At 39.8% G+C, this 25,776-nt stretch overlaps 1 protein-coding gene across 6 annotated transcripts in view; it reads right to left on the bottom strand.

The window, feature by feature from the left end:
• The window catches only part of DYNC1I1 (dynein cytoplasmic 1 intermediate chain 1), a 187,495-nt gene that overhangs the window by 138,376 nt on the left and 23,343 nt on the right, over positions 1–25,776 (bottom strand). For 3 of the 6 annotated variants that reach the window (XM_054058345.1, XM_054058343.1, XM_054058342.1), the window contains exons 5-6: positions 10,767–10,826; positions 6,687–6,802 (exon numbers count right to left, since the gene is read on the bottom strand). In XM_054058345.1, coding sequence (XP_053914320.1) covers positions 6,687–6,802; positions 10,767–10,826 — 176 coding nt within the window. The remainder of the gene's footprint in view (positions 1–6,686; positions 6,803–10,766; positions 10,827–25,776) is intronic. The other 3 variants (XM_054058344.1, XM_054058348.1, XM_054058347.1) reach the window with 1 other exon arrangement.

Consider the following 25,776-nt stretch of genomic DNA (forward strand, 5'->3'; position numbering starts at 1 on the left):
TCCTCAGACCACCTACTGAAAGTGACCAAAGCCAATCTTCCCTCTGTCACTCTGTCTTCCCTCTGTTAAATCAGTTCTTAGAAGATAATTCCCAGAGAATTACTAAAGCTTAATAAATTCTCAGATCTGCCTGTTCAAAACAGTTTAGCATTAAGAAGGAACTCTGCTGAAAACTATCTGAAAACAATCCTGAGTATAAGAAAAACCCTTCTTCAGAAGCCTTTAGAGAAGATGGAAGAGACAGAGACAATGGTAGCAAATACTATAGCAATTACCATTGATAAGTATAATAGTAGACTGTGGATGTAACAGGACTGCATTTAGTAACTGAGTGGGACTGTCTTACAGAAATCCTATTTTAGCCCACAAGTGCTACATATTTCAGGAAATTAGATATTTGATGTTGACTCCTGTCAGTGTCATACATTTTTCTGCACAACAAAACCCACATAACACATTTTCCAAAGCCAAGCCGTTTTCCTAATTCTGTACATCATAAAATTATCATCAGCTGGTCAGTAGAAGAAAGTCTTTAGAGCTATACACTAATGTCTGTAGCTTGCCAGTAGTTTAATGCAGATCCACCATGGCTGGTACCTGCCTGATGCGGCGGTCCTGGAGAACATGTATTCTTACTAAATGTACTTCAAGAAGGGATTGGCAAGAAAAAAGCATTGCAGCTGATAATTCCCCTGGATTTTTGTCATAATAACTATAACCAAATTTTTACAGCTCCTTTTTTTCCATCTTTCTAAATAATACATTTTTCCTTTTTTTCAAGCTTTTTATATAATAGCTTAGTCTCTTCTCACAATTCTCCCATCAGTATTTAAATTCATACAGCTTTTCAGTAATAAAACTCAATTATCTTCTACTAAGTATAATTCTTGCTTCAGACAAAAGAGCATGCCATTGTTTTTCTGCAGGTCTCACCAGAATCCCTCCTTCACCTCCAACATCCCTTTGGCATGACACGTCGCTTCACCACCAGAGGGAGCTGCCTGAAAACCTTTGCAAGATTTTTATCCCCAATTTAAATTAACAAAATAAATATTCCACCGTTTAAATTATATTATTTAGAAAAGGGGATGTATTTGTGACCGTTATAAAGAGGAATTACTGAAAGACTGCTATACAGTGCACTGCCTCATACCTTTCTTCTGTGTCGTTCTAGTCTCACCCAACCTTGTACAGTCTGGTACAAAAGCACAGAATAAGCTTTGTTGATTTAAGCAAACAAAGCGGTCTTGAATTAGCGTATTTATGCCAGCTATTGAGATCCACAGTATGACTCTGATGGACTGAGGTTTGAGAAGAAAAGGCAAATTAGATTTTTATAGCTAGCTAAAACCACTCAGTGATATATGGTACTGCTTAGGATGGATCATAACATTTCTTACAAAATTAATGTACATCAGTTCTAATACTAAGAATCTGTTTCTTTAAAACCAGAATTTCTACTTTAACACTGATTAATCTTTAGGTTGTCTCGTCTTTAAAGGAGTGATTTCTATCCCAGTCCTGCTCTGCTTTCCAACATCACCTTTTGTTTACCACAGAGGGCCTCTGCTTTCCCCTAATTAAGTCCATTGCATTTCCAACACACATATTTTCATGTATCCTGACAAATATGTTGCATGCACAGTGATGCACATCTGTGCATCTGCATTTTCCATTAAATGAGGGTTCAAAGCTAGTCCTGGGTCCAAACCTGTCTTGTTCTTTCCAGACTGGAGCTAAGCTCTAAGATTCTCTGGAAGGGAAAGGCCAAAGATCTTTAACTTAACCCCCAGCTTCTGATCTGTGAGCCCTGGACAGATTGGGCTTGGGAAAAAACAAGTATGATCTCACTTAGTTCTGAGATTGCCTTTTCTTGAGAACAGCATGAATTCACAAAGCTGGAGCTGAGCTACGCTCAGACATGGGAAGGCACAGCAAGTCTGCTGCACCTTATTTTATGGGACAGACAGAGCCAATTCACACTGATTAAACCTGGAAGTCTCAGCCTCTAACCATCGAAGTAAAAATAACTAACCATGGATTTCATCACAGAACTTCCAGAAGCCTGACTTGTTTTCACGGTACTGGGGCCTGTCAGTCCTTGTCACAGGTAACTCCTCAGCTGATTACCAAAATTTGAATTAGGATACAGCCCTTGTACAGTGTCAGTGTATGACATGTAGTCATATGTAGTTTACTCAGTAATAAGAAACCTACACGAGTGTGCGTACACGAAGCACTCTGCTAGCAAGCTAGTCAGTGAAGAACTAGTCAATGCAGTCAATGGTGTCTAGAGACAGTTTTGGTTCACCCTGCAGTAGTCATTTCCAGTTGGTATCACACACAGACACCTAAACTCATGGGTCTGGGTCTCATGAGACTCGTACTGCGTGCAGCATTCCCCTCTACTCCCTCAGTGCTTCAAAAAGGATAACTTTCAGGACTATCAGCTCAGAGAATAAGTGTCAGAGAGAAGTAGAATCCAACCCACTCTCTGGAGTTCCACCTGTTTTGTCACTTCATCCTAGTCTGCTTCCAAATGGAGTAGAGAGCTTACTTTCCTTCTTTCCCTAATAGATGATATATCCAAATTATTTGAATATAGCATATAAAAACATGGAGCACGGTCTTCAATTGTGCTCTCTGCCTGAAGCAGGCAAACATTTGTAACACAGGATGAGGTTATCGTGCTCAGGCAGTGAGTATGGTAACACATTTGTTTTTTCCCACATGAACAACCATCTATTGAAGATGATAAATAGAAGTACACAGGACCTCCACTGTTCTAGAGAGTCAGATCTTCTTACCCTTCATGCAGGATCGACTCTTTCAGAAATGCATTTCAGACTAACCTACTTGCAATGACAGTCTGGCAAGCCAGAGAAGTTAGAACACTTCATTTTATCAATGAAGAAGTAGTTTCTACTTCACTAAAGAGTAATAACAACATTCCTGACACTGGCCAGCAAAGCCAAAATGCTCACAGATCTTCACCCTTCCATGGCCCCCCTGGTTTTTGGGGGAGTCAGACCAGAGGAGTATCTCCCTTCTTTGTGCAGGCACAGTGTGATGTGATGTATTCCTCACAGATATTTTATCTCCTGTCCCATTACAGAGTAGGTGAAGAGTAAGCCGTAACTCAGGCAGGCTTCTACCAGTGCATGAATGTGCAGGCTGCTTTCCTGTCTAAAAAGGTAGCTTGCAGGCAGACAAACGGACCTTCACAGCAGTGAAGGATTCATTCCAGGCAGAGGTCAGGCCATGGCTTTTCTGTTGCTGCTTTCTCCTAAGCGTGCCTTCAGGAAAGGGCAATTCTGCAGTGCTTTGGAGGGTCCAACCATTGAAGGCTCCATGGAGGCTGCCATTCTGGGGCAATGTGAGACTCTCTGTACAGTGAGTGTCCTAGAGACCTCTTAGAAAACATTGGGCATAATGTAGGTCTTAATCAACTCCAGAATGCAAAAAGTAGCACACGTGAAACGTCTCTCAGTGTCTACGAATACCTAAATTCAAGTCCAATTACAGACAAAGGAGGAGAAAAGTAAAGAGCACTTTTTTTTTCTCAGGCTCCAGAGCCAAAGTCTGTGTGTTTTTGAAGTCATCCTACAAGAAAGAAAAGGAAAGGCTGAAGCTTACTGTGACCTAAATAAAGCAAAAGAATTAGGTACTTGTGATCAAAGAGTTGAATGATGCATATACACATGTCCCTAAATAATAGAGTGGGTGGGGGAAATGACATGTCATTATTCTGCTGAAATAAGGCAAATTACCTGTTCTGAAAAGAGGAGTTAATCTGTTTTTATACAGTGAAGAATAATGCCACATTATTTCTTCTAAAATTAGCAGCTGACAAGCTGAGACTTCAGTGCTCACAGCATCTGGGTCTCTGGCACCACACTTTATGTACCATAATGAAGCTTTCCTTCACTAGTTTCATAAGGACTGCTGGGGAATAGCCATTACCACAAAGGCCTACATCCGTAGCTCCGTAACAGCAGTAGGTCTAAGGTACCTCAGAGTTTCTTGCTATAGAAGCAACATGCAGAAAACCTGATAGTGACATTTCAAAAAAAGCTGCAGAACTCTGAAGGGACTCAGAGTCCTCTTTTGGTGGCTTGTACAGAAAAGGTCTTTTCATCTAGCTGTAGCCTTCATGAGCTGACTTCCAAACCAGAAGCAAGCGTGTGATAATCTCATCCTAAAATTCTGCATTTTGACATTTCCAGTGTCCAAGGCAGGCACCAAAAGACTGAATTTTGAAAGCTAAAGTCAGACTCATCTAAGTAAATAAAGGTTTTCTTTTTTCCTTTTCTCAAATTCTAAGGCTTCGGATACTGAATAACTGAGCACAGAACCATAGTAATGGCTTAACAATTTATCTTGAAAAGATAATAGCTATTTTTTATCACATGAATTATAGAACAGCGTAGACACATGTCCTAAAAAATGCTCTCCTGAGGAATTCCCATCTGTTTGCTGTTCATGTTTCAAGTGACAGTATAAAGGGGCTTAGCATTCATAAAGAGGCTTGGGAGATTGAAAACCTGAGAAGTCATTTCCATCAGACCTGTGAGACCAAAATCACAGAACTAATTTAGCCCCTAGAGATTTTCCAGTTAGATACCATTTCAGTGGAATATCCAAACTTTCATGACTTTCCCTTACTGATGCAGGGCCATAGTCATGTCTGATGTGCAGAAAATTCACTAGCGGCAGATTGGAAAGGAAATGTAAGCTAACCTTTCTCTTCCCCACACAACTGAGGGAAGTGATCGGGCGACATTTTGTCTGTGTTTAAATATTAAAACTTCACTTTTGTTGATGTTTTTCCCTTGACTATGATGGCATAGAGAATACGAAAGATAATAAATCCAGTCACCAAAACCACTTATCGCCATTTGACCTTTCCCATCACACGTTTGTCCAAGGCAGTTTAAAGTCCATCAGTTTTTATATTTAGGCTTATCTTCTGTCATACAAGTAAGGAAGAAGAGCTTTCTTTGCATTGGGAGAACCAAGACAAGTCACATTGTGCTCTGTGCTTGCTGTCCTGACTGTCAAGCTCCACTGCAGCACACTGTTGTTTTCGCTTGAAGTGTTGGAGATCGTCCTCTTGTCTGTCCAAGAAAAGGATTTTATAATAGTTGAAGAGCTCCTTGGAAAAAAACAAGAAGGACTTACTGGAAGAAGTTCCTTCCTCAAGAGGTTGGCCTGTTCAGGAAAGCATGTCAGCTAATGAGTGCTGGAGCTGAAGGTCTGAGAGAGGCAAACATCAAAGCCATGCCTTCAACTCCCATATCCATAGGCTCTTGCATCGGACAGAAGCCCTGTATCAGGGAGGAAGGGCATCCTCTCCATCTGATCTAACAATGACTCCACGATAACACCCCACGGTGGAGCAGCTACTAGTTTTAAGCCAGGAAAGCAAGGCCTCAGAAGCAAACCCCTACTTCTCAAGGCTTCAGCAGCTCTCAGAGAGGTAAGCAGAAATGAGCTGGACTGAACCAGGGAGGCTTCTGAGGCAGCCTCTCCCCCGAGAAGGCAAAGCTATCAGGGCATGCTGCTCACAAAGCAGCATCCAAGCAACAGGGTTGTCTACGCTTGAAGGCACCGTTTCAGACAACAGATGACTATGGTAAACTTCTGGTCTGGGAAAGCATAATCTAAGTATCCAGTTCAGTAGTTTTCATTTTTTTGTTTCTTAAAGGCAGACCTGGCAACCAGTTGCAGAAAAAAGACTGGCTATGTTTATCACTGTATTTTCCCTGACACTAGCTTATATTTAGACAGATTTACTTGCACACCTTTTGCAACCTACTTGAATTTTCTCCTTCTGTGTGAAGCCCGGTGAAGTTCTACGCTATCTGCTGCAGGAAAGCACCCCATTGTTGAACTTTTCTTGATCCTTCACTGTTAACAGCAAAAATTACAGTCAAGACTGTCTTCAGTTCTTCTTCTTCTAAAGTTTTTATAGTACTTTGTAAATTACATCAGGCTAACATACAGTTTTACAGTTTAAATGGTTTCAGCTGACAGGCAATCAATGTTTTGCAGTATAATACTGGCAAGCATGTCATCTAAGGAACACATAGATTTGCACTCCCCTACTAACTACTCTGCTTACTTACTAATCAGGAAAGCCAAACAGCTAACAAACAGTTCCATGAGTACAAATAATATATCTGTAGGCAGAGAGAAACAAGACTGTCGACATTAAAGTATGTAAACCTCCTTTTTCAGCACAGGAAGCTAAACAGTAACTTCTCCTAAGATTCACCTACTGGAGGGGAATGCAATTAGTGGAGGGCAACTTTCCATCACTGCCTCTTTACAAAGCATGGAATGAGTAACCTCATTGAGAGAGCAAGAAAAATGGAATAAAGCACTATCTTAATTTTATTCATAATGATTTATTTGAAAACATGTTCTCATTATACTGTTATCTAAGCGCAACCCATTGTAAGGTAGAAGTAGTTTGGTTCCACTTGAATTTAAAGTCATTATTATAATTATTCTCACCAGAACAGCCATCAATCACATAAACAATACCTGGCTTGCAGAAAATACGTGATAAGTAGCTATATTATGATTTACTATTATTTTCCTTACATGTTTTAACTCTTATTCAAATATCTATTTTCTACAAAAATGTTTTTCGATAACAATAATAATAATAATCATCTTACCTTCAGATTGATGCGTGGCGAGAGGTGTCTGTGTCTCCTTGGAGTATGAAACCACCTCCCGAGGTAAGAAATCAACCTGGGTAATCTTTGACACCCCTAGTTTGTGCAGTCTGCGTCTAAGATGGAATACATGACATCAAAAGGTTAGTCATGTTAAATGTAAATCAGCAGCAGGAATAAGAGTGTTTGCTTTTATGAACAGGATTAAAAGTACTTCAGAGTTTGCTAAGATGAAACACAATACACTATGCATGAGAAGTACCTGATTGCAGTGAAGAAAATTAACCTGGGAACCATTTGCCATAATAAAGTACAGCTACTGAACCTCTAGATCATGCTGCTGAGAGGGACTGTAAAAATGGGAGAAACTACCTGCTTGTCCCCCTCATAACATGCAACAAAATTCTTCCACGTTACCATTACTACAACACTCTGCCTGCTCAAGAGCTAACCTTCAGCCTGAGATACACAATAGTGGAAAGGGCACAATAAGTGTAAACCAGGCCAGATTAGGACTCTCAGATGTTCACCTGAAAGCAATAATAAAGCCTTTAATTGGTAAAGTAGGTAATTTCCATGAAGAAGGAGATTATTCCCTCCACAGGAGCCATTAGAAGTGGAACTGATGTAGGTTTATGGTTAGTAGAACCCTAATGCAAGGGTTGGAGGGTAGCTCTGAGACACAGCTGAAACTGGGCAAGTATAGCCTTCTTTTTCTACTATTCCCTTACTTAAATAAAACATATGAAATAGATCAGTAAAGTCAACTAACTGTAACTGGGTAAGGGAAAAAGAAGAGAGACAGCTGAACATGGTCATGAACACTTTTAATCATACACAGTTCACTCAACAGCAGGGGGAAAACCCCAATTTCTTTCCTGAATATTATTTGATTGTCTGTAGGGAGGGAAGAATAAACAAACTGTTACTTGCAAGTGTTTTACTAGAAAAAAAATGCCAGCTTCCAGCAGAGAAGAGAATATGCACATAATAAACAAATCAACTAAATAAGTCCAGCTGCCTAGATCAACAAGAGCAAGCATGCTTATATGTCTGTGGGAAATAAATACATGGACATGATGTTTCTGAGCTGCCGTGTCATTAGAGACAGTAATTTGGAAACGCCATGCACATTATCCACATCCTCTCCATTTTCCAGATTGTCAGAAGAACAGAGGTCAAAGGGGTTTTGATCTAATTCATTTACAATGGTTTAGGTATTCAATTAAGATTGATGTCTGAAAGGAAATGGGAGTCTCTAAAGGAAATTGTCATCATTGGATGACACCTACTGAACTCTTCAGCTGGTTAATGCTACATCAGCCGTATATTTTGCTAATCTATTTTACTGGCCGAGTTGTTATTAAGCTGAATGCAATTAGATTCAGCAGATAATGAGTATGAAATCAGCCATATCGCATAACAAACCACTAGAGCAGAAATAGTTACAGCTCTGAGTCTTTATTCTTTTCAAAGATGAAAAAATACTAAGTCTCCCTCCTTAAAATGATTTGTGACTTTGCCAATATGAATAAAAGCTCCAATTGTCTGAAAAGCCTGAAGAAAAACTTCTACATTATCGGGGGCAGAAAAACTACAGCTTGTGATATACTGCAGCTAACAAAAGCTTAAGTAGTGTTACATTTTTGTAGCTTCTTTAACTGAGGGTTTGTGTGAATTCAAGCTTTAACAAATATCTCACCCCAGCAAAATCTCTAGTGATTTTCCATCATTCAGCACCAGATCCACAGCGTCTCTTGCCTCCTTGGTCAGTCAGACTTTCCTGTGTAACCAGCTCCCTGTTGCCCCAGGCTGTTCATGCTATTTACTGAGATTCTTAAGCCTTCTACACTGAAAGAGCTTCTTGACTGTTGTCTTGGTTAAGTATAATCTCTAATTAATTTTGTGTCTACTCTGGGCCTAATTAGAACCTAATTTAAACAGCAGTTGCACATGAGGTCCTTCCATATCTCCTCAACTGCCCAAAGACTGGGAACATTGATCCTAATGGAGAGCTAGATTTAACTGCTAGTTGGGTTAACGTCTTTGTAAACTGCTAACTAAGAAGTGAGCTACATCCCAGACCAATGCACTGAGAGAATGTGCGGATTTTTCCACCATTTTTAAACTAGGAACTGCTAGTGCTTGTACAGCTGTGTAGGGTTCCCCATATCCTGGTAAGCACTGGTGAAGACAGGGAGGTCTTTCTTCATCTGCAGGAACATGGCCTCTTAGTTCTTTTTGCCAGTTAAGCAACCTGAAATGGTCCCCATATAACTAAAAGTTGGCCTACCTCTTGGTTCGAAGCACTTAGGAACAACTAGAGCATCCTTTCAGTATCAGGACTCTAACAAAAACAGGCTGCAATGTTTTAGCCTCTATTTTTTTCAGGGCAGCAGTAAACTGTCTATTGCTTTCCCATCTGCATTTGTCAGTTGAGGTGCTTATAATTCTTGTCATTTACAGTTTGCTGAATATTCATCTTGGAGACCACATAAGCTTTGAAGGATTCCTTTCAAAATTGCCTACGGGACATCAGGAGGAGGACAGTAACTCAAGTCCAGGAATTAAAACTGATTCCTCTCTCTGTAGGTGCCAAGAGAAAGATGTATCTTCTCAAAGTGTTTTGCTACACACATCATTTAATTGCTGACTGCAGAATCTCTTTTGCATTGGTATTTTTAATCTAGCCATGTGACATCAGAGGAAAGTTTGGTTCTCTCTGTCACTCTGCCTTGGTTTTGAAGACAGTTTTTTTCTCAAAACAGGCATGACTACCATTACAGAGTATAATTTCTGCCTTTGCACTGACCTCTCATAAAATATTGAAGTCTTGTAGCTACACACAGGGTTATCTTTTTGCAAAGCAAAGGAACTTGCCTTGCACACTTGTTTGAGGAACCTTGCTCCTGGGATTGCTCATCTTTTAATCCAAACTTCTGCGAAAGGGCAGAGGAGATATTTTTAAAAGATTTCTGTATATTAAAACAGCTCAGAAAACCACTACCTTTTTGGTACAGTCCATATAAAGATGTACCAACTGGAGCTATTTGAAGCCACACTCAGGTGGAAATCACAAAGAGTCCTAGAAGTTCTGGATATGGAGAAATCCTTTTTAGAAAGCCCTCTGGATACTTTCCACTTTGGATTTTTCCTGGTGAATAGTCCTAACATTCCGAACTGCAGCTGGGAGCACTGTCAATCAGTAGTTAAGGAGAAATTGTTGTTTCTCATATAGAACGGTGAGTGGGTTTCACATAAACTAGTAAAAGCTAAGATGCTTGCCTGGAGACTTAGGCAAGCCCATCAGTTCATAGGTAGAGCAATTTCCCCAACATAGAGTCTTGGTTTTCCTTATGACTCAAATTCTAGAGAATTTGAGGGACTGCTACCTACTCTTTTTACGGGAACAGTTTCTTCTCAATATCTCTGCAGGTAGGCATTTCTAAATTATTTAAATTAAATATTTATTTTAGATATTTGTGGTAGAGAAGTTCCTTCCCAAAACAGAAAACATTAATTTTAGCTCTAATACAATATAAAAAATGCTTAGGTGGTCTGAACTTGATTAAGATGGCAATTACTCTTGGACTGCAGTCATATTTAAGTACACAATTATATGCACATATACAGCTTCTAAGGAAAAAGGGGAAATAGTTGCTGCATGTGGAAACAGCATAACTATGGCAGACAGGAAGGAGGGGAAAAAGTACCTTGCAAATGATTCAGAGAGAAAAGTCTGAATCAACAGGTACAAACAACACCAATGTAACTGTACATGCACATTTAAGTGCCACAATAATAACATTTCATCTGTAATGAAATAGTTATTTGTATTGTGTTTCAGACAACAGAAATAGCAGATTTTCTTCTCACGTGTGTCTTTAAATAGTTTTTCCACAAATATGGCTTTGCTGAAGCTTCTGATTGATGAAATTAAAAAATGGAAATTTAAATTATGGTCTTTTTGAGTCAACGAAGCAAACAAAAATCACACAAAACCAGCTCTACTGAGAAGCATTTTCAACATAATTCTTGCAAAGAAATGATAAAAGTATAACAAAAAGAGCTGACATATACCCAAGTTCAGAGTCAGACTGGAGCTGCAGCACTGAGGGGTCTGTGTCCCATTGCAAGGTCCTAGGGTGGTAATCAGCCGTGCAGCACAAAGGAGGGGGGGAAAAAAAGAACACACAGAATTAACTGAAAGGATGAACAAAACCCCATCATTAGTTACATGCTCTGTGTAGTGCATTCAACCTCCACGAGCAAGGGACAGCCATAATATGTCAAACAAGGTTTGTACGTCAATCTGTGACAGAGCAGGCAATTTATCAAATTTACATATTATTGGTAAACAAAGGGAAGAAGCTGGGTTTTCTTTCAGACATTGGTTAATGAAACATTCGTTTTTTTCTTTTTCTGAACGATTTCTAACTCTTTAACTATGGTTGATGCATTCACAATTATCTGTAAAATCTGCAGGCACAATTTATTGTAATCATGATTTTATGATAAGGCAGACTGAGCACTTGCCATGAACTCCATTGAAGATCCTAGCCTTTTGCACACTCCTGAGACCAACAGTAAGCTATCCTGTAAGCAGTGCTCCAGGCAGGAAGATCATATAGTGTGTATGCCACACTGACACCAGCTCTGACATATTCTGGGGGCATATGGGACAGATAAACAAATTCTTCCTTTCATCCAGGTTACATTTCTGGGGAAGAGGGGAATGACACATCTGGGGAAATCAGACCTATGACAGTCTCTTAATGAACTGCTATCATATGGACTGTCACCAAAAATACGAATACTCCAGAGGTGTCATCAGAAGTGAAGACGTCGTTCTTGCCATGCTAACACCTCTAAAACACTTCGCAAACACTCACAGAGCCTTTTTGGAGTCCTGTGAAATACTCATAATCCCCCAATTTAGAAATAAAAAACCTGACATATTGAGGCCAATATTTTCAAAATTTCCCACTCATTCCTTAGCGCTTGATTTTACTTTATTTACCCTCCCTCGGGAACTCACATTTCCTATGCAAGAAAACTGCCAGAATCCATAACAGAATCAGGAACAGAATTTTGGCTCCTGAGCACCTTTTCCTGCAGTATGAACACTAGACTATGCATTGCTCACTAGCAGAGGTTAAAGCAATGGAAAGCACTCTTTCGCTAAAGCAAGTAATGCGGATACACTGGATGACAGTCCTCAAAATTAAAAGCTCCCCTCAATTCTTCTGAATACATATTTTGAGGATACAAAGAACATAATACTACCAGGTTCAGCCAAAACCAGCCATGTAACCAGCAATCTCAATTTACACAAGCCTTTCTGCAATAACAGTAACCTCTGCCAATGAATCAGTCATAGACTAACAAATTATTGAATTAGGTTAGAAACAGATCTCTTAAAGCCATATAATTATCCTACCTCCTGTACTTAGTAAACTCACCCATTCTGTTACCACTGTTAACTCACTCCCCAGAGAGACAGACAAGGGCATGTGCTACACTTTGTCGTGTCAGACTGAGAGAGAATCAATCTCGATACCCTGTACGTACAAAAAGAATGAAGAATTGTAATGCAAAGGTGCTTTCCTATGCAACACAAAGGCATTAATTCCCTTCAGCTTCTTATGATACATAGATGATGTGTATAAACACTTTACAGAGATAAAGACTTCTCCAAAACAAAACTGTATTAGAAAAGGGTCAGAGACAAAAAAATACAATAATAAAGAACAGATGTTTTCCCTTATAACTTGATTGTAGCTCAGGTACACTGGAAAGGAAAGTGGACATAAGAATCTGAATGCCTGACACAAGGCAAAGTCATCAATGACTAATGCATTATAGTTAGTCCATTAAAAATTATATATGTGTGAAAATGACTCTTGTAACATCACCAAGGTCAGCAGCATATATTAGGACTTGCTATGTAAATACCACTGTCTGATCTTATAGCTGTCTAGGGGCTATTCATATGTGCACGTCCACGTTTTCCAAGCACTTAAAAGAAAACATACATAACTCATTTCGTTTTTTCTCCCTTCTCCATCCACGTTCAAACCTACAAAATTTCCCAAGGGATAAAGACAATTCCACCAGAAAGAACTCCATCATCATCTGCTTACAACAAGAGCTTGTAAAGAGTCTCTAAAGAGATACAGCCCCTACATTCCAGCTCTAAGGATCCAGACCAAGCTAGAGCTTGTGCCCAAGAGAGGGCACATTTACCTCGTACTCAGCTGAAAGTTAAAACAAAAAATATTTAGAGATCTCACACACTCAAGACAGCACTCAAATCCGCAAACTATAAGAACAGCAACACCTATGGTTCAGGGCACCATTTATCACATGCAGACCATACATGTGGTAGACACTTAAGCACCTCAGTATCTGGATTATGACAGAGAGAATTCACCAGTGTTACATACTTGTAACAGCAATTCTCTTTGTCTCCTGATTACATCTGTTTTCAGCAGTTTAAGAGCATCTGCAAAACATTTCCTAGATTTGTGCTCCAAATGGTAATTGTCTCTGCATCATTGTGTTACCACTTCCAAAGGCTTGAAAAATAGATAAGGAAGAAATCTGCTGCGTTGTCCTCTCAAGCTTGGTTGAGCAACGTTATCGCAGAAAACAAGGCTCCAGGTAGCAGATCTGCAGGTTTCAAGTCTCTTGCCCTAGGAGACACAGAACGCAAATGGCTTCACTCACGTAGTGGGGGGTGGAAAGCACAAGGAGTGACTAGATGTTTCAAGGAACAATATTGATTTGTCCTTTGCCTCTTCCTGGCACCTGAAGAATGTCTGCAGATCAAAATGAAAGTGAGTGAGCAGCAAAGATGTAATCTGGACCTGCAATTTAGCCAGTTTCCATGGTAATCACATAGAAAAAGAAATAAATAGATTCTTTGAGGATTAGCAACCCAAAGACATTGTTGAATAGTCTGTGTTGTCATCCAGATTAGGAAATTAAAACTTATCCGCTTCTGATGAGCAGACAGTGTATGACATTCCTGGATCATTTGAATGAGCATCACAATTATGCTTGTTCTCATGTGGACAGTTGTCAGTGGGAATTGTGAAATGCCATCGGTTCACAGTGAAAAAGCAGTGCCAATCTTTTTCAAATCTACTGCATGAGTTTTTTCTCCAGAGATTTCTTCAAGAAGAAAAGGATTAAGTGCTGTTCCTCTTTTGTCTTTCTTATTCACAAAAAAAAAACAACCCTGAATTGGCTTTGGGACTTCCAGTCACTCAAAGACAGGGCAGAGGGACTAACATCACAGAGCCCAAAGACAACTGCACAGCCCAGGAGAACTACTTGACTGGTTGGTCAGCAGTCAGGCAGAGGTGCTTCCATGATGGACTCTATCAGAGAGCCCAGGTTGGTGAAAGTCTCCCTAAATGGATTCAGTGGATTTTGGCGCAGGTCTATGTACAAGAGATATAAAACATTTTTCCTTAACATTTTAATGGGGGAAAGAGACTTGACATTACGCCTAGTTGGGAAAACTAGTGCTTCCTTGCATTTTCTAGTCCTTCCACAGATCTCCTGCAGACCATTGGAGCTCCTCCTACAAGTGCACACGGTATTGGAAGCGTTCCTGGAAACTCACCAAGCATGAGCAGCATGGTCAGGATTAAGCCAGATCAGACCACTCTTACCACCCAGGCAGCACAGACACTATTTTAATCTGAACTACCCAACATTGTTTCAAAGCTGGTTTCTATTTAAGTCTCCCGCATCATGACAAACAATAGCCCTGATATACATCTTCCTTTTACACTTTTGGTGCACAACAGCTGCCCTTGTAGGATAAAAAGCTGTAACTATTATCAAAACCAGATTGTTCTAAAGCCGCATGAAGGGAATGAGGGCTTTTAGATCTCGCACTAAGTAGACAAGGTGCAAATGTTTCTACCTCTCTTTAAACTGATCTGCTTTCACTCTTCCTTTAGACAGGCATATTTTAGTATTCTCTGTTTGCTCTGTATTATGATCTCAATATACCTCTTTTTCTTGAATTTAGGACAGTATAATAATGCTGACGCTGTTTCAGCTCTTAGTACCGAAAAAGTACCAGATGATTTTGACACAATACATGTTCTTTTTTCCCCAGTCAGTGGGGAATAACATGCAGAAAGAAACCAACAGGAGGAAGAGATCCAGATGCCATCTATTTATTAAAAGACTGGATGTAAAGCAAGTTGTTACATTTTTCTATTCCAAATTCATGCCCAAAGCGTTAGGAAAATATTCAGAGCACAGTTTTAAGAGGACAGAGACCATTGCAACATTTAAGGTGGAAGCTGAAAGGAATTTGAACAGAAGCATTCGCTTTTCTGTATTATTATTATTATCACAGAAAACCAGGCTCTCTGCAATCTGCTGCAATGCCCTGTGGAACCCTTATTTCCTTAAGATTTTCAAAATGTGGAAAATACTAAAATAAATAAACTAAGTAAAATATTTGACCTCTTTTGGAAAGTTCCCAGCCTCAGAATGCACTAATGTAGCATGCAGTCTGTCACCTAAAACTGTCTGGAATCTGTGAGAACTCCTCAGCTAATTTAACCAACTTTGGGTCTGGCCTCAGTGTAGTATATAAAACATGTAAGTCATCAGTGCCAATACATATATGCATTAAGTCACCATAAAAAACCCATATTTAATATCTGGAATCATGGTCAGATTGCAGTACAACTTGCCTTTGGTGGGTGCCCCAATCCAACACTTTTCATTCAGCCAGTGTATAACACACTGGCAGATTAGTTCTGACCCTGCTTCCCTGAAGCTAAAATCAAATCTTCCCTCATCAGTTGCTGATGCTGCAGAACACGTGTTCTGCATGACTTCTTTTCTACCCTCACACTCCCTTTCTCAGGTCAAGAGCAACAAGGCCTGATATCCATGCTTTTGAAAAAGGTTACTCACAGAAATAACAGCAAGCCCTACAATCCCAAGGGGTCTCTTGCATGGCAGAAATCTCTTTGCAGCATTGCAAATTACACCTTCAAACAGAACTGGAGGAAAGCAAACACCATATTCTGGCATCTCCTGTCACCAGGAGCTGTTGTGCTTTCCAGACAAGGAGAAAACTGCACTGACAGTGTACTAAGTCCCAAGTTACCTGCTGAAAGGAAATACCCATATGTGTTCCCAATGAAACAACATTAGACCTGACAGGTCCCAAATTCAACATCTTCCCTTGCAGCAACAGCAATACCCTAAAATGACCCTCGGTGTAGGAAACACTATGCCCTCTTAACCCTAAAATACAGTGAAGGAGTGAAGTTCAGATTAGACATTAGGAAAAAGTCCCTCACCGGAAGGTTTATATGGCACTGGAACAGGCAGCCCAGGGAGGTGGTTGAGTCACCAACTCTGGAGGTGTTTAAAAGATGGGCAGATGAAATGCTTAGGGATATGATTTAGTAGTGGACAGGTGCAGTTGGACTCGATGGTCTCAAAGGTCTTTTTGGTTGCTATGATTCTATGACTTCACAGATTAAGCTGTGCTGAGGTTTTCAGAGATCAAAGACCAATCCCACTAAGCAGTGCATAGATTGTTACTAAACTGAGAGAGCAGAAATGAAGAAGGGACTCACCCACAGCATGTGAGCTTTCAAAGCACCTTTGCTCACCAGAGTAATACTCCTAGAATTCTATGAACGTGACTAGTTTCATTTTCTCCATCTGTGGTAGTACGGGCTCTTGACATTGCAGTGGATGTTTATACTATCATCAGGCACCTAAATTAAGTGCTCCAGCAATGAAACACGTCACCATGGGCTCTCTTTTTATGAACAGACAGGAGCTTGATCTATGTAGCAGTTCCAAGCACTCAATTTAGACTCCAACACTACGGTTTCAGAAATCATTGCTCACAAAGAATTTGGGGGGCTGGGGGGTACAGCCCAACTAACTTCTTTGGTTGAGTAAAGAAGATGGAGCCAGACTTCATCTGGTGGTGCCCAGTGACTGGAAAAGACTAAATGTTCAGCTTTTTAAGATCAGTTTTTAATAAAACATTTGGGTTTATTCCTTTCAGTCTAGATTTTTATAATCTTAATATTTTTTCACTATTATTTTCACATTTTGATATTTGTTGTACATTTAAAGTATGTCTCCAAAACAAAATACTCCAAGAATTGAAGATTCAAAGCTACTACTCAGAGATGGAAAAGTACCACTTGCCTCAACTGATGCTTTGCATTTAAGCCACTATTCTGCTGCCATCTGTGTTCTGTTTTGCTGATCTGTTCCACTTCGAAAGGATTGGCAAAAAGAAAATACCTTCCTTGTGCTACTTGTTTTCTGAAGCACATTATAAATAAGACGTCTATCAGCAGTTAGGAAGGATTTGTGTCTCTTACAAGATGCTCTCTTGTGCTTGCAGAGCAGTATGCTCTGATTTCACCGCGCATTTTTGTGTGCGGAGCTGGGCTGTTAGTCATAAAATAAAAGCCATAATACATTCAGTGAGCAAGGAGTTTGGCACCACTCTTGGAGCACAGCCATATAGTTGGGTTTGCATTTACACTTCCAAGCAGGCTGACACCTCTGACTTCCCGTCTTCACCAATAAAAAGAGCAACTATGACCTTTCTGAGAGCAGAGAGCTATCTTTCAGCTGCCTGGCAATCATAGCAGCCCTTCTGAGAAGGGCAGGAGTACAAAATGCTTTTCTTTCTATCTAAGGTATATTTATTAAAAAGCCACAGAAAAAATAATATTTAAAACATATGTATATTTCAAAATTCTTTTAAAAACAAAGCTATGCTGCTGAATGTATTTAATAATTTTCAAAATCCACTTAACTTTCAAACCAGAATGAACAATTCTGGCATGCTGTTAATTGTAAGATATATCACAGGACCAACACCTTCTTGATTCCCATTTCACAGATTTCCACTAATTAAATCAGCAGTTAAATTCATCCAATCTGCTGAACTTACTTGATACATTTAACATCTGTCCTTTGATTCAATTCTACATTACAGAATATAGTCTCCTGGCAATGTAATAAACCTTGTCATTGTCACAATTTATATGCTATAGCCATAGAAAACTTAGTCTGCAAATTTATGCTGCTTTACCAGGAGGGTCAGTGGGAGCAGCAGGATGGATCTATGAGGACAGGAGGTCAAATAGTTAGAAGCTTCTGCTGAGCCTATGAACTGGCACAGATTTACTGTAAGTGCTCAACAGCATGAACGGTCATTTTGAAAGTGCAGTAATAAAAAACATGTTCAGAAGGGGGAAGGCACAAGTTTTTTTCCTTGTAGCAATTCCTGAAAATTCTTCTTTAAAACAATATTTTCTTCTTGTTTTTTACACCAAGAGTAAGCGCATACAACAAAATGCAACTCAAATGATCACGACTGTAAAGAAAGAACTTGGCAGGAGTTTTACATGTTATAAGCTCCTACAGGTGCCTTAAAGCAGCACCCAGATCAGGACACTTTGATCCAGAGTCCATGGATATGCATGGAAGTTTTCTCATAAACTTCAAGGGACTTTGGATACAATTGCATAAAAGACGAAGTTAGATTTATTAGTCAAATCTAGGAACGACAACCTATAGCCTTTCAGAGGAGTCAAAGAGGTAACATGAAGGCTGGAACCTACAAATTTAGGTCTGGTATTATTCAGCTGAAGAAGAAGGTGAAAGATTTCAGGAAATTTTCATTTTTGTTTCAGTTCTAAAATCCGGTAGCTGCTAGCTGGAAGAAGACTTGGTGTTTCCCTTTGTACAATTTCTTTTGTGTTAGAAGCAGTAAAATCATTCCAGAAGGGGATGAATTTTTTTCTACATTTAGATTTAAACAAGATATCATTTGCATGAGAATTATCAAAAATTTTTCACATCAACAGTCAAAACATCAAAAGTTTCCATGACCCACTTATCTGACTTCTAATAGACCAGCTCAGAAATTATATTCTGATTTTGAATTATTAAAGTAAATGAGTACCACTAAAATTTCTGAATCAAAATCAGTTTTAAATGGAAAACCAAAATGTTCTCCTTATGAAAAATTTAACATGGGATGCTTAGACTGTTTTGAAACGCCTTGAAAAAAAAAAATCTTAAGATTTACCAATATCTTCCCAGTGGCAGCAGCTCACATTTTATGGATTTGAAGAAATTCATAAAAACTGAATTGCTGAAATAGTTACTCAGACCTTTATTTTTTTTTCCAGATTAAAAAAAAAACTGTGAATGAAGATTTTCTAAGGAGCTTTTAAATAGGCTAGTGAAGGGGAAAACGGCTACATGCACAAACTGTACCAGTTTAATGATGTTAAACAGTTTAAGATAGGAGGTCATCTCACACAATTTAATTAAATCAAGATGAAATTCTGTGCAAGAGAGCTGTTTAAGCCGAGCTGGCCTTAGGAAGTAAGTTGTTTTGTTTTAAGAGGATTAGTGTTTTAGTCCCTGAAATCATCTGATTGTCAGGCTAAATATATGCATGAAATGCCTGGAAATAACTACAGAGAAGTAACTACAGCTGGCCTGATAACCTAAATGGTTAAGTGGGGCCTTATACATTAATGTTATTTTCTTCTGGATGCAGCTGGGGCTCAGGTTTCCAAGGCATTATACGAAGCACACTGGGACTGGCAATCTTTCCTTCTCCTTTAATTTATAGCATAGAGATGTTTGCTAATGAGAAAAATAATCAAAGATCTGGAGGATTGAACTCTATCCATCCTTTAGGAATGAAAGCATGAAAATCCTTAATGATGCCACAGGCTCACATGCTAAAAGGATTGCAGATTATTCTAATTAATATGGACCATTCTGACTTTGTAACTGGCACACACTGAAAAACACTCCCTACTTTCTAGGTCAGATATACAGGCACTTGAAAGCAACTGCCAAATAACAGTCCCTAAGGTGCCTGCTTATGTTTATAGGCTAAAAAAAAAATTGGCAGGGAGAGGCTTCAGATATCTAGGGCTAAACGTACAATGAATATAAAGGAGAAGGATTCTAGTTCTTGTGTGGGGACAAAAGGAGAGAAAAGACTGCAAGAAACCTGCCTTCTCCAGGCTCATATACCAACCCATGCAGGGTAAACCATGATGCGTGCAAGCAGCTCAACACAGCTGCTCATACTGAGCAGCCCACACTCTGTGAAAGGAGGACCAACCAGCCTTGCTACTACCCTGTAAATAGGCTGGAGATGCAAAGTGTAAGAGATTTGTAGCATCACTTTAAAAAGTGGCAGAGTTCCCAGGGCAAAGGTGGCTGAGGCAGTCAGGGTTTCCCAGGGCAAAGGGAGGAGGCTGACACTGTCACTCCTTCACAGATGCCAGCACAATTCAGGTCAGAAAGGCTTACGGCACAATTCAACCTCTAGCGCTGTTGGAAACTCTAAGATAAAACACATGTGCCAAAAGATACTGATGATGGTGTCGTGGTAAATTATATAGGAAAAAAATTAACAGCCGCAGCGTGTGTTTCTGTCCTACCATGTAATGATAAAACATCCCATACCAAGCCGAAACAGAGAGCAGAACACCAGCATCCCACAGGTTACCCCATTTGCCTCTAGCCGCCAAGCAAGAGGCGGATCTCTCTTCAAGAGTCTTATCTCGACTCTCCATTGTGAAAGACCTATATCTGCACTACACAACAGTCCCTAAGGTTACCACCCTTCTTTTTCAGAACAAAACAGCATTCCAGTGAAGGTCGCCATAAAGTATTTTTCCTTGGTCTTTCCTGTAGCTCCCTCTACATTGTTCTGTGCTTCCTTTCAGTTCAGCCCCTTTACAAAATATGTATGCCACTAAAACAGCCATTTAAAAGCCATTTTGTACATATAAAGTGATCTTAAAAGAAACACCATAAAAAATGTGGTACTGATAACCGTTACGGCTGCTGCTCCTCAGGCAATACAACACAGGCTCACTTGTACTGGTTGCATTTGAAGACGGATCCCTATCGTTTGTGACCACAGTAACGCAATGAAATGCTGGTAATGCAAAGCTGAGAGGCAACGATGAAACAGCATCATCAGATAGAACCTGTCAAATGCATTTACTTAACGATAAAGTAGCTCAGCCCTAGGCGATATGGTTATGTTAGAAGCAGTTTTAGCAGATCTTACAGAAGCATGGTTGCGGTTAATGGCTATGAGAAGTGTTTTCTGTAGCTAAAGAGAAGACAGGAAATACACTGCATGGACTATAAAAGGCAATCTACTACAATAATCCAACTTTCCTATATAAAGACTAGGATGCATCTTCTTCTTTTGCCTTTTTAATTGGTCTAATTAAACAGCAAAGCAGACATTTTAAATGGACAATGGCATTCCGATACCCTCTCTTCAGTTTGTCAATGTGCTATATCACTGTACTAGGTAAGGGAGCTGTTTAAAAAATAAAGCAGTCAAAATATAAGCTAAGTTGCCACATATCATTTTTTCAGGCAAAAAGCACAGAACCTAAAGACTTTGGTGACATTTATATACACTCATGAGAGACTGGCAAACTAAATCTTTGTGATTTTAAATATCATGTGGTAAAAACTTCTTAACTAGAGATGCTAGAGATGCTTTTTCTGAGAGTGAGCAAGATTAAATACAGAACTGTAAAAGGGTAAATACAATAGTGACATGCTCTGGCTCACTCAGTGCCCAGATGCTTCAGAGCTATCCCTTTGCTTTTGACTGTATATCTGAGAAAGAAGAAATGTGTGTTTGAGAGTCTGACGTGAAGCAATGCAGGATTAACACAAGTCTCGTGTGTGTTCAGGTATTGTGTTATAAAGAACACCATGTAATAAATATTAAAAAAAAAAGTAAATAATATACTGGAGAGAAAAAGGATGGGAATCACATCTGTTTCTCCCTGTACCACACCAATACAAACTGAAGGTTGACATCAACACAGTGAAAGAAAACATATCCTAACGTATTTCTTATTATACTTCGTATATTCTTTTAAACAAATGGCTCAAAGTGGCCATATTATATGGAACTAAACCAACTCAGAACCATGTCTGATGGAAACAGAAAATATATACAATGCAGATTAATATTGTCAGCAAACTTCAAAATGAGAACGAAGACACGCTCTTGACCCTCTACCAGTAAGAACACCCAAACTAATGTGAAAGCTGCTACTGCGTTCTCTGTAATACAACTGAGACCACATTCAGAGGTCACAGTAACTGCAAGATGAGCTGAAATAGTGGACAAAGGAGCACGCCAACAGTCAGGCCGAAGGTGATATTGTTCCTCAGGGAAAATCATCCAGCATTACAGACAGCTGTTCTATTTCTAGGATTGCTAGAAATAAAAAACTGTAGTGCTGATGAGGCAGTCAGGATTCCAGAGTGGTTTAAATTCTATAGCATATTACTGCTAGAAAAATGGTGTACTACCGCTACAAAACCACTTTGAGAAATCTGATTTGCCTTTATTTTTAATTTTCTTTGCTATCTAGCGCTGTGCTCACGTTCATTCCCACTGGATCCTTCATTAAATATCTACAGCTTCATCTAAATAAGGACTGACCCCACTTTACTGCAAGTAAACTTAATACACTGAAGGAAGCTAACCAATTTCAGTGCATCAAACACATCTCAAAAACTGTGATATCAATGGAAAGACAACATAATTCAGCTAAGAACCATTTAAACTAAGTATTATATAATACCCTAATCCAGGTAACAACCATAATTGTAGAACGGGTAGCTGTAGCCAGACAAACCTACCAAAATCAATCGAGTGTGAGAGAAACAGTACAAAATAATTCAGCTTGCATTATTTTACAGCAGATAAAACACCACACTGAAGTAACTGTTCTCTGAAAAAAAGCTACCAGAAGATGAAGAATATTTCCTGTCATCTTTGTCTTTACAGGAGCCCACAAAGTAATTGTGTATCTACATGTATGGGCAGCAAAATATTCAAGTTAGAAAGTAAAGGAGCACAGAGGAAGCTGTTGCAGAAAGAAAAGCAACCATTAACCTTTGATTGTCCAAGACAGCTGAGCCTGGTGCAGTTTACTGAGCAGATGGAAGGTGAGAAACTTTACACACACCCTAATGGGATTCTCATGTTCCATTACAAAAAGCACACGGGGAAGTGCTGTGTGCATGAAACTTCACTGCACGCACAGACCAACAACCCAGCTCAACAGTAAATGGGACACTGTTGTGCAAACGTACCAGTGCAGGGCAATGAAGCTAGCTGGGAACATACAGAAGCAGTGAAGGATACAGGGAACCATTGGGCCACACAAACAAATCGCGCTTAGGACCACAAATTCAGCTCCTCCAGGTATGCAATATGCCAGGGTGAACACACAGACACCCTGCAGGTAATATAGAAATACCCACGCAGGTTAGTGTTAGTATTAGCATGAGAACTAACCGGGCACAGAAGCACATCCTTCCAGGGCAGATATATTTCTGCTATCTTACGTTGAGCCGGCGTGCAAAGCATGGACCATCCCTAGTGCTCTGGCTCCACCTGTGACAGCACACTGGGGATCTTCCAAAGAGCTGGCTAAGCCCACAAGACATGATACTGCATGGCTTGGCTCTGAAGCACTGTATAACATCTGTCCTTGTGTAGTCTCCTAGGTGACACAAACACACTGTTCATGGGTATGCATGGTGAGAAGATGAGATTTATGAATGCCTAAGATATGTGGAGGAGTAATATTTGCCTCTCCATGCACACAGTTTTATCATAGTTTTACTATGATGGCCAGCATCTTTCCAGGCACCCTAAGGTAGCATAAATTCAGAGTATCTAATAGAGAGGGCTGAGATGTATCTAGTTGTCATGAAGAAGCTCTGTATTGATATCCTAGAAGTGACAAATTTGTGTTTCACACCATGCTACAACACAGTAGCTCTCTGCAAATGCCTTTAACTCACAATATTTACACAAATCTAGTTAGCTGAAATCTACATTTCAGATATGCAAGCCTGTATAAGCTGATCATCACAACAGGACACTGGGCATAAATGTTGCTAAACAAAATACTTATCCAGAAAGACCCAAGCATACTCTGTCCCAAGGAGAATCTTCATGGATCCTTCAACATTGTCTTATGGAAAATCAGTCATGTCTGAACACATCATAACAGAAAGCCCTGTGAACCAACAACCAATCTACCCAGAGTGAGGTATCTCTTCAGGCTGTGATATCAATTTCCTGGCCTACCTGTGTAGCACAAGCAACACTGCCATCAGAAAACTGAAGTGGGGTATGCAAAGCAATGCGCAGATAGGCAAGCTGCTTTCTGTGCAACAACAGGTTTGTAATGAACTGTTCAGAGCATGCTGTAAACTAATAGCAGCACACACCCAACCTATTTATTAAGCACACAGTTACGGTAAAATCTTCCAGAATTAAAGTATAATGTATCTCTGCCTACCCAGAATCGATCCCCAAGACCACAAAAAAAAAAAAAAAAAAAAAAAAAATTGGGTCTCCTGTCCAACTGAAAGCATCCAAAGAAAACTGTCAGTAGTTTCTAGCACTGTTACTCATCTAGCATCTGCTCATTTCTACTGTTGCGGTCCTGGCTCAGGAGGGAGGAAGGTGGAACACTCCCTAAACCTAGTGTTATCCCTAGTGAAAAGGCTATGACAAATAGCAACATGGTACTAAAGATCAAGCAGCAAAAACCTTCATTAAAACCTGGGCTGCACAGGACAGAAATGGTTCCGTAGCTTAGTGCTATTACACAGTCTGCCCCACACCATTAAGTTCTTCATAAGCTTAATGGCATCAGTGAAAATACAATGTTGCTGTAGTTATTGTGCTGGACATAATGGACAATGGTCCTGCAGGACAGCAGAACTACTAGTCCATACATCAAATGGCAGAAGGAGCCATTGTGACTACACAGCTTTTCTTCCTGTGCAACAAAAAAGCTGTGTGACTTTTCTGAATTAATTATTGTTTGACCTATCATCTGCCTGTTGGGCAGGCACATTGTCCTGAATGAGAAATGTCCACTGAGAGAAGTTCCAATGGAGTCTTTAGGTAAATTGCTTTAGTGATTGATTTGTGTCACCATTAAAATTTTACTGATTTTGTGTTTGCCTGCTTCATTGCCAAAAAACTTGCTGCTCTTACATATCACCTGCATGAGCCCTTTTTCTACCCCTTTTTACTATTACACTTGGTGAACAAGCACCAGTTTCTTTTTACCTTGTAAAGTAAGGTAGAGTGTGGTCTGTGGTTCCAGGATAACGACCACTTAATGTCCAAACTCTCACCAATTTACCAGCTGTCCTTCCTGAAAAGTGGATGTCAGAAACCTGCATTTCTGGCTGATCTACGTTCACTGTTCTGTTAGAAATCACAGGTGCTTGCCAATCAAAACATATCCCAGATATACTTGGCAAAATGAAGACCAATATATTAAGTCTGACTACCAGAAATGCCAACAACTCACAGAAGCATGAACCCAACCTAGTTCTGCACCAGAAACCGCCGCCTCAAATGGGAACGTACAAAGACCTCTTGCTTTCTTCAAAGCTTTCAGTAGGGACTCTCTCCTACAGTGAGCCAAAATCTAGGACTGCACAAGTTTTTGCTTTTTTTTTTAATATCTGCATCTTCCTCTGGAGAACACTTCGGCAATGAGTAATCAGACTGCATGCAGGTTTTCTGCCAGCATGTGGGAGCTTGTTATTTCTGCAGCACTGTTAGCAGCAACAATAACAACAGATGAGCCGTGATCTCCAAGACTGGGGCATTAGCAGCTTTGGAACTAATCTGCTCTCTTCTAATGCCTGTGCTCAGTCTACTGTTGTACAGCAAATTTACAGTGGAATGAGAAAAGCGTAAGATATTACAAGCATAATGGCACGAGAGGAGATCTGGGGAAAATGCCCTCTATTATAGGGAGCGAAATGGAAGGATACATTAAAATGAAGCAGTGTAACCTTGCTCCATCCTGTTTACCCACTGTGGTGACAGGTCTACCATCATCTTCCTCTCCAAGTTTGACTATCACACTTGCACGCTTGAGTGTACTTGTTCAGCCACGCACTGAGTACCTCTGCACCCAGTGACAAACTAATTGCCACT

Source organism: Cuculus canorus, chromosome 2 (genome assembly GCF_017976375.1).
Source record: "Cuculus canorus isolate bCucCan1 chromosome 2, bCucCan1.pri, whole genome shotgun sequence".
NCBI lineage: Eukaryota > Metazoa > Chordata > Aves > Cuculiformes > Cuculidae > Cuculus > Cuculus canorus.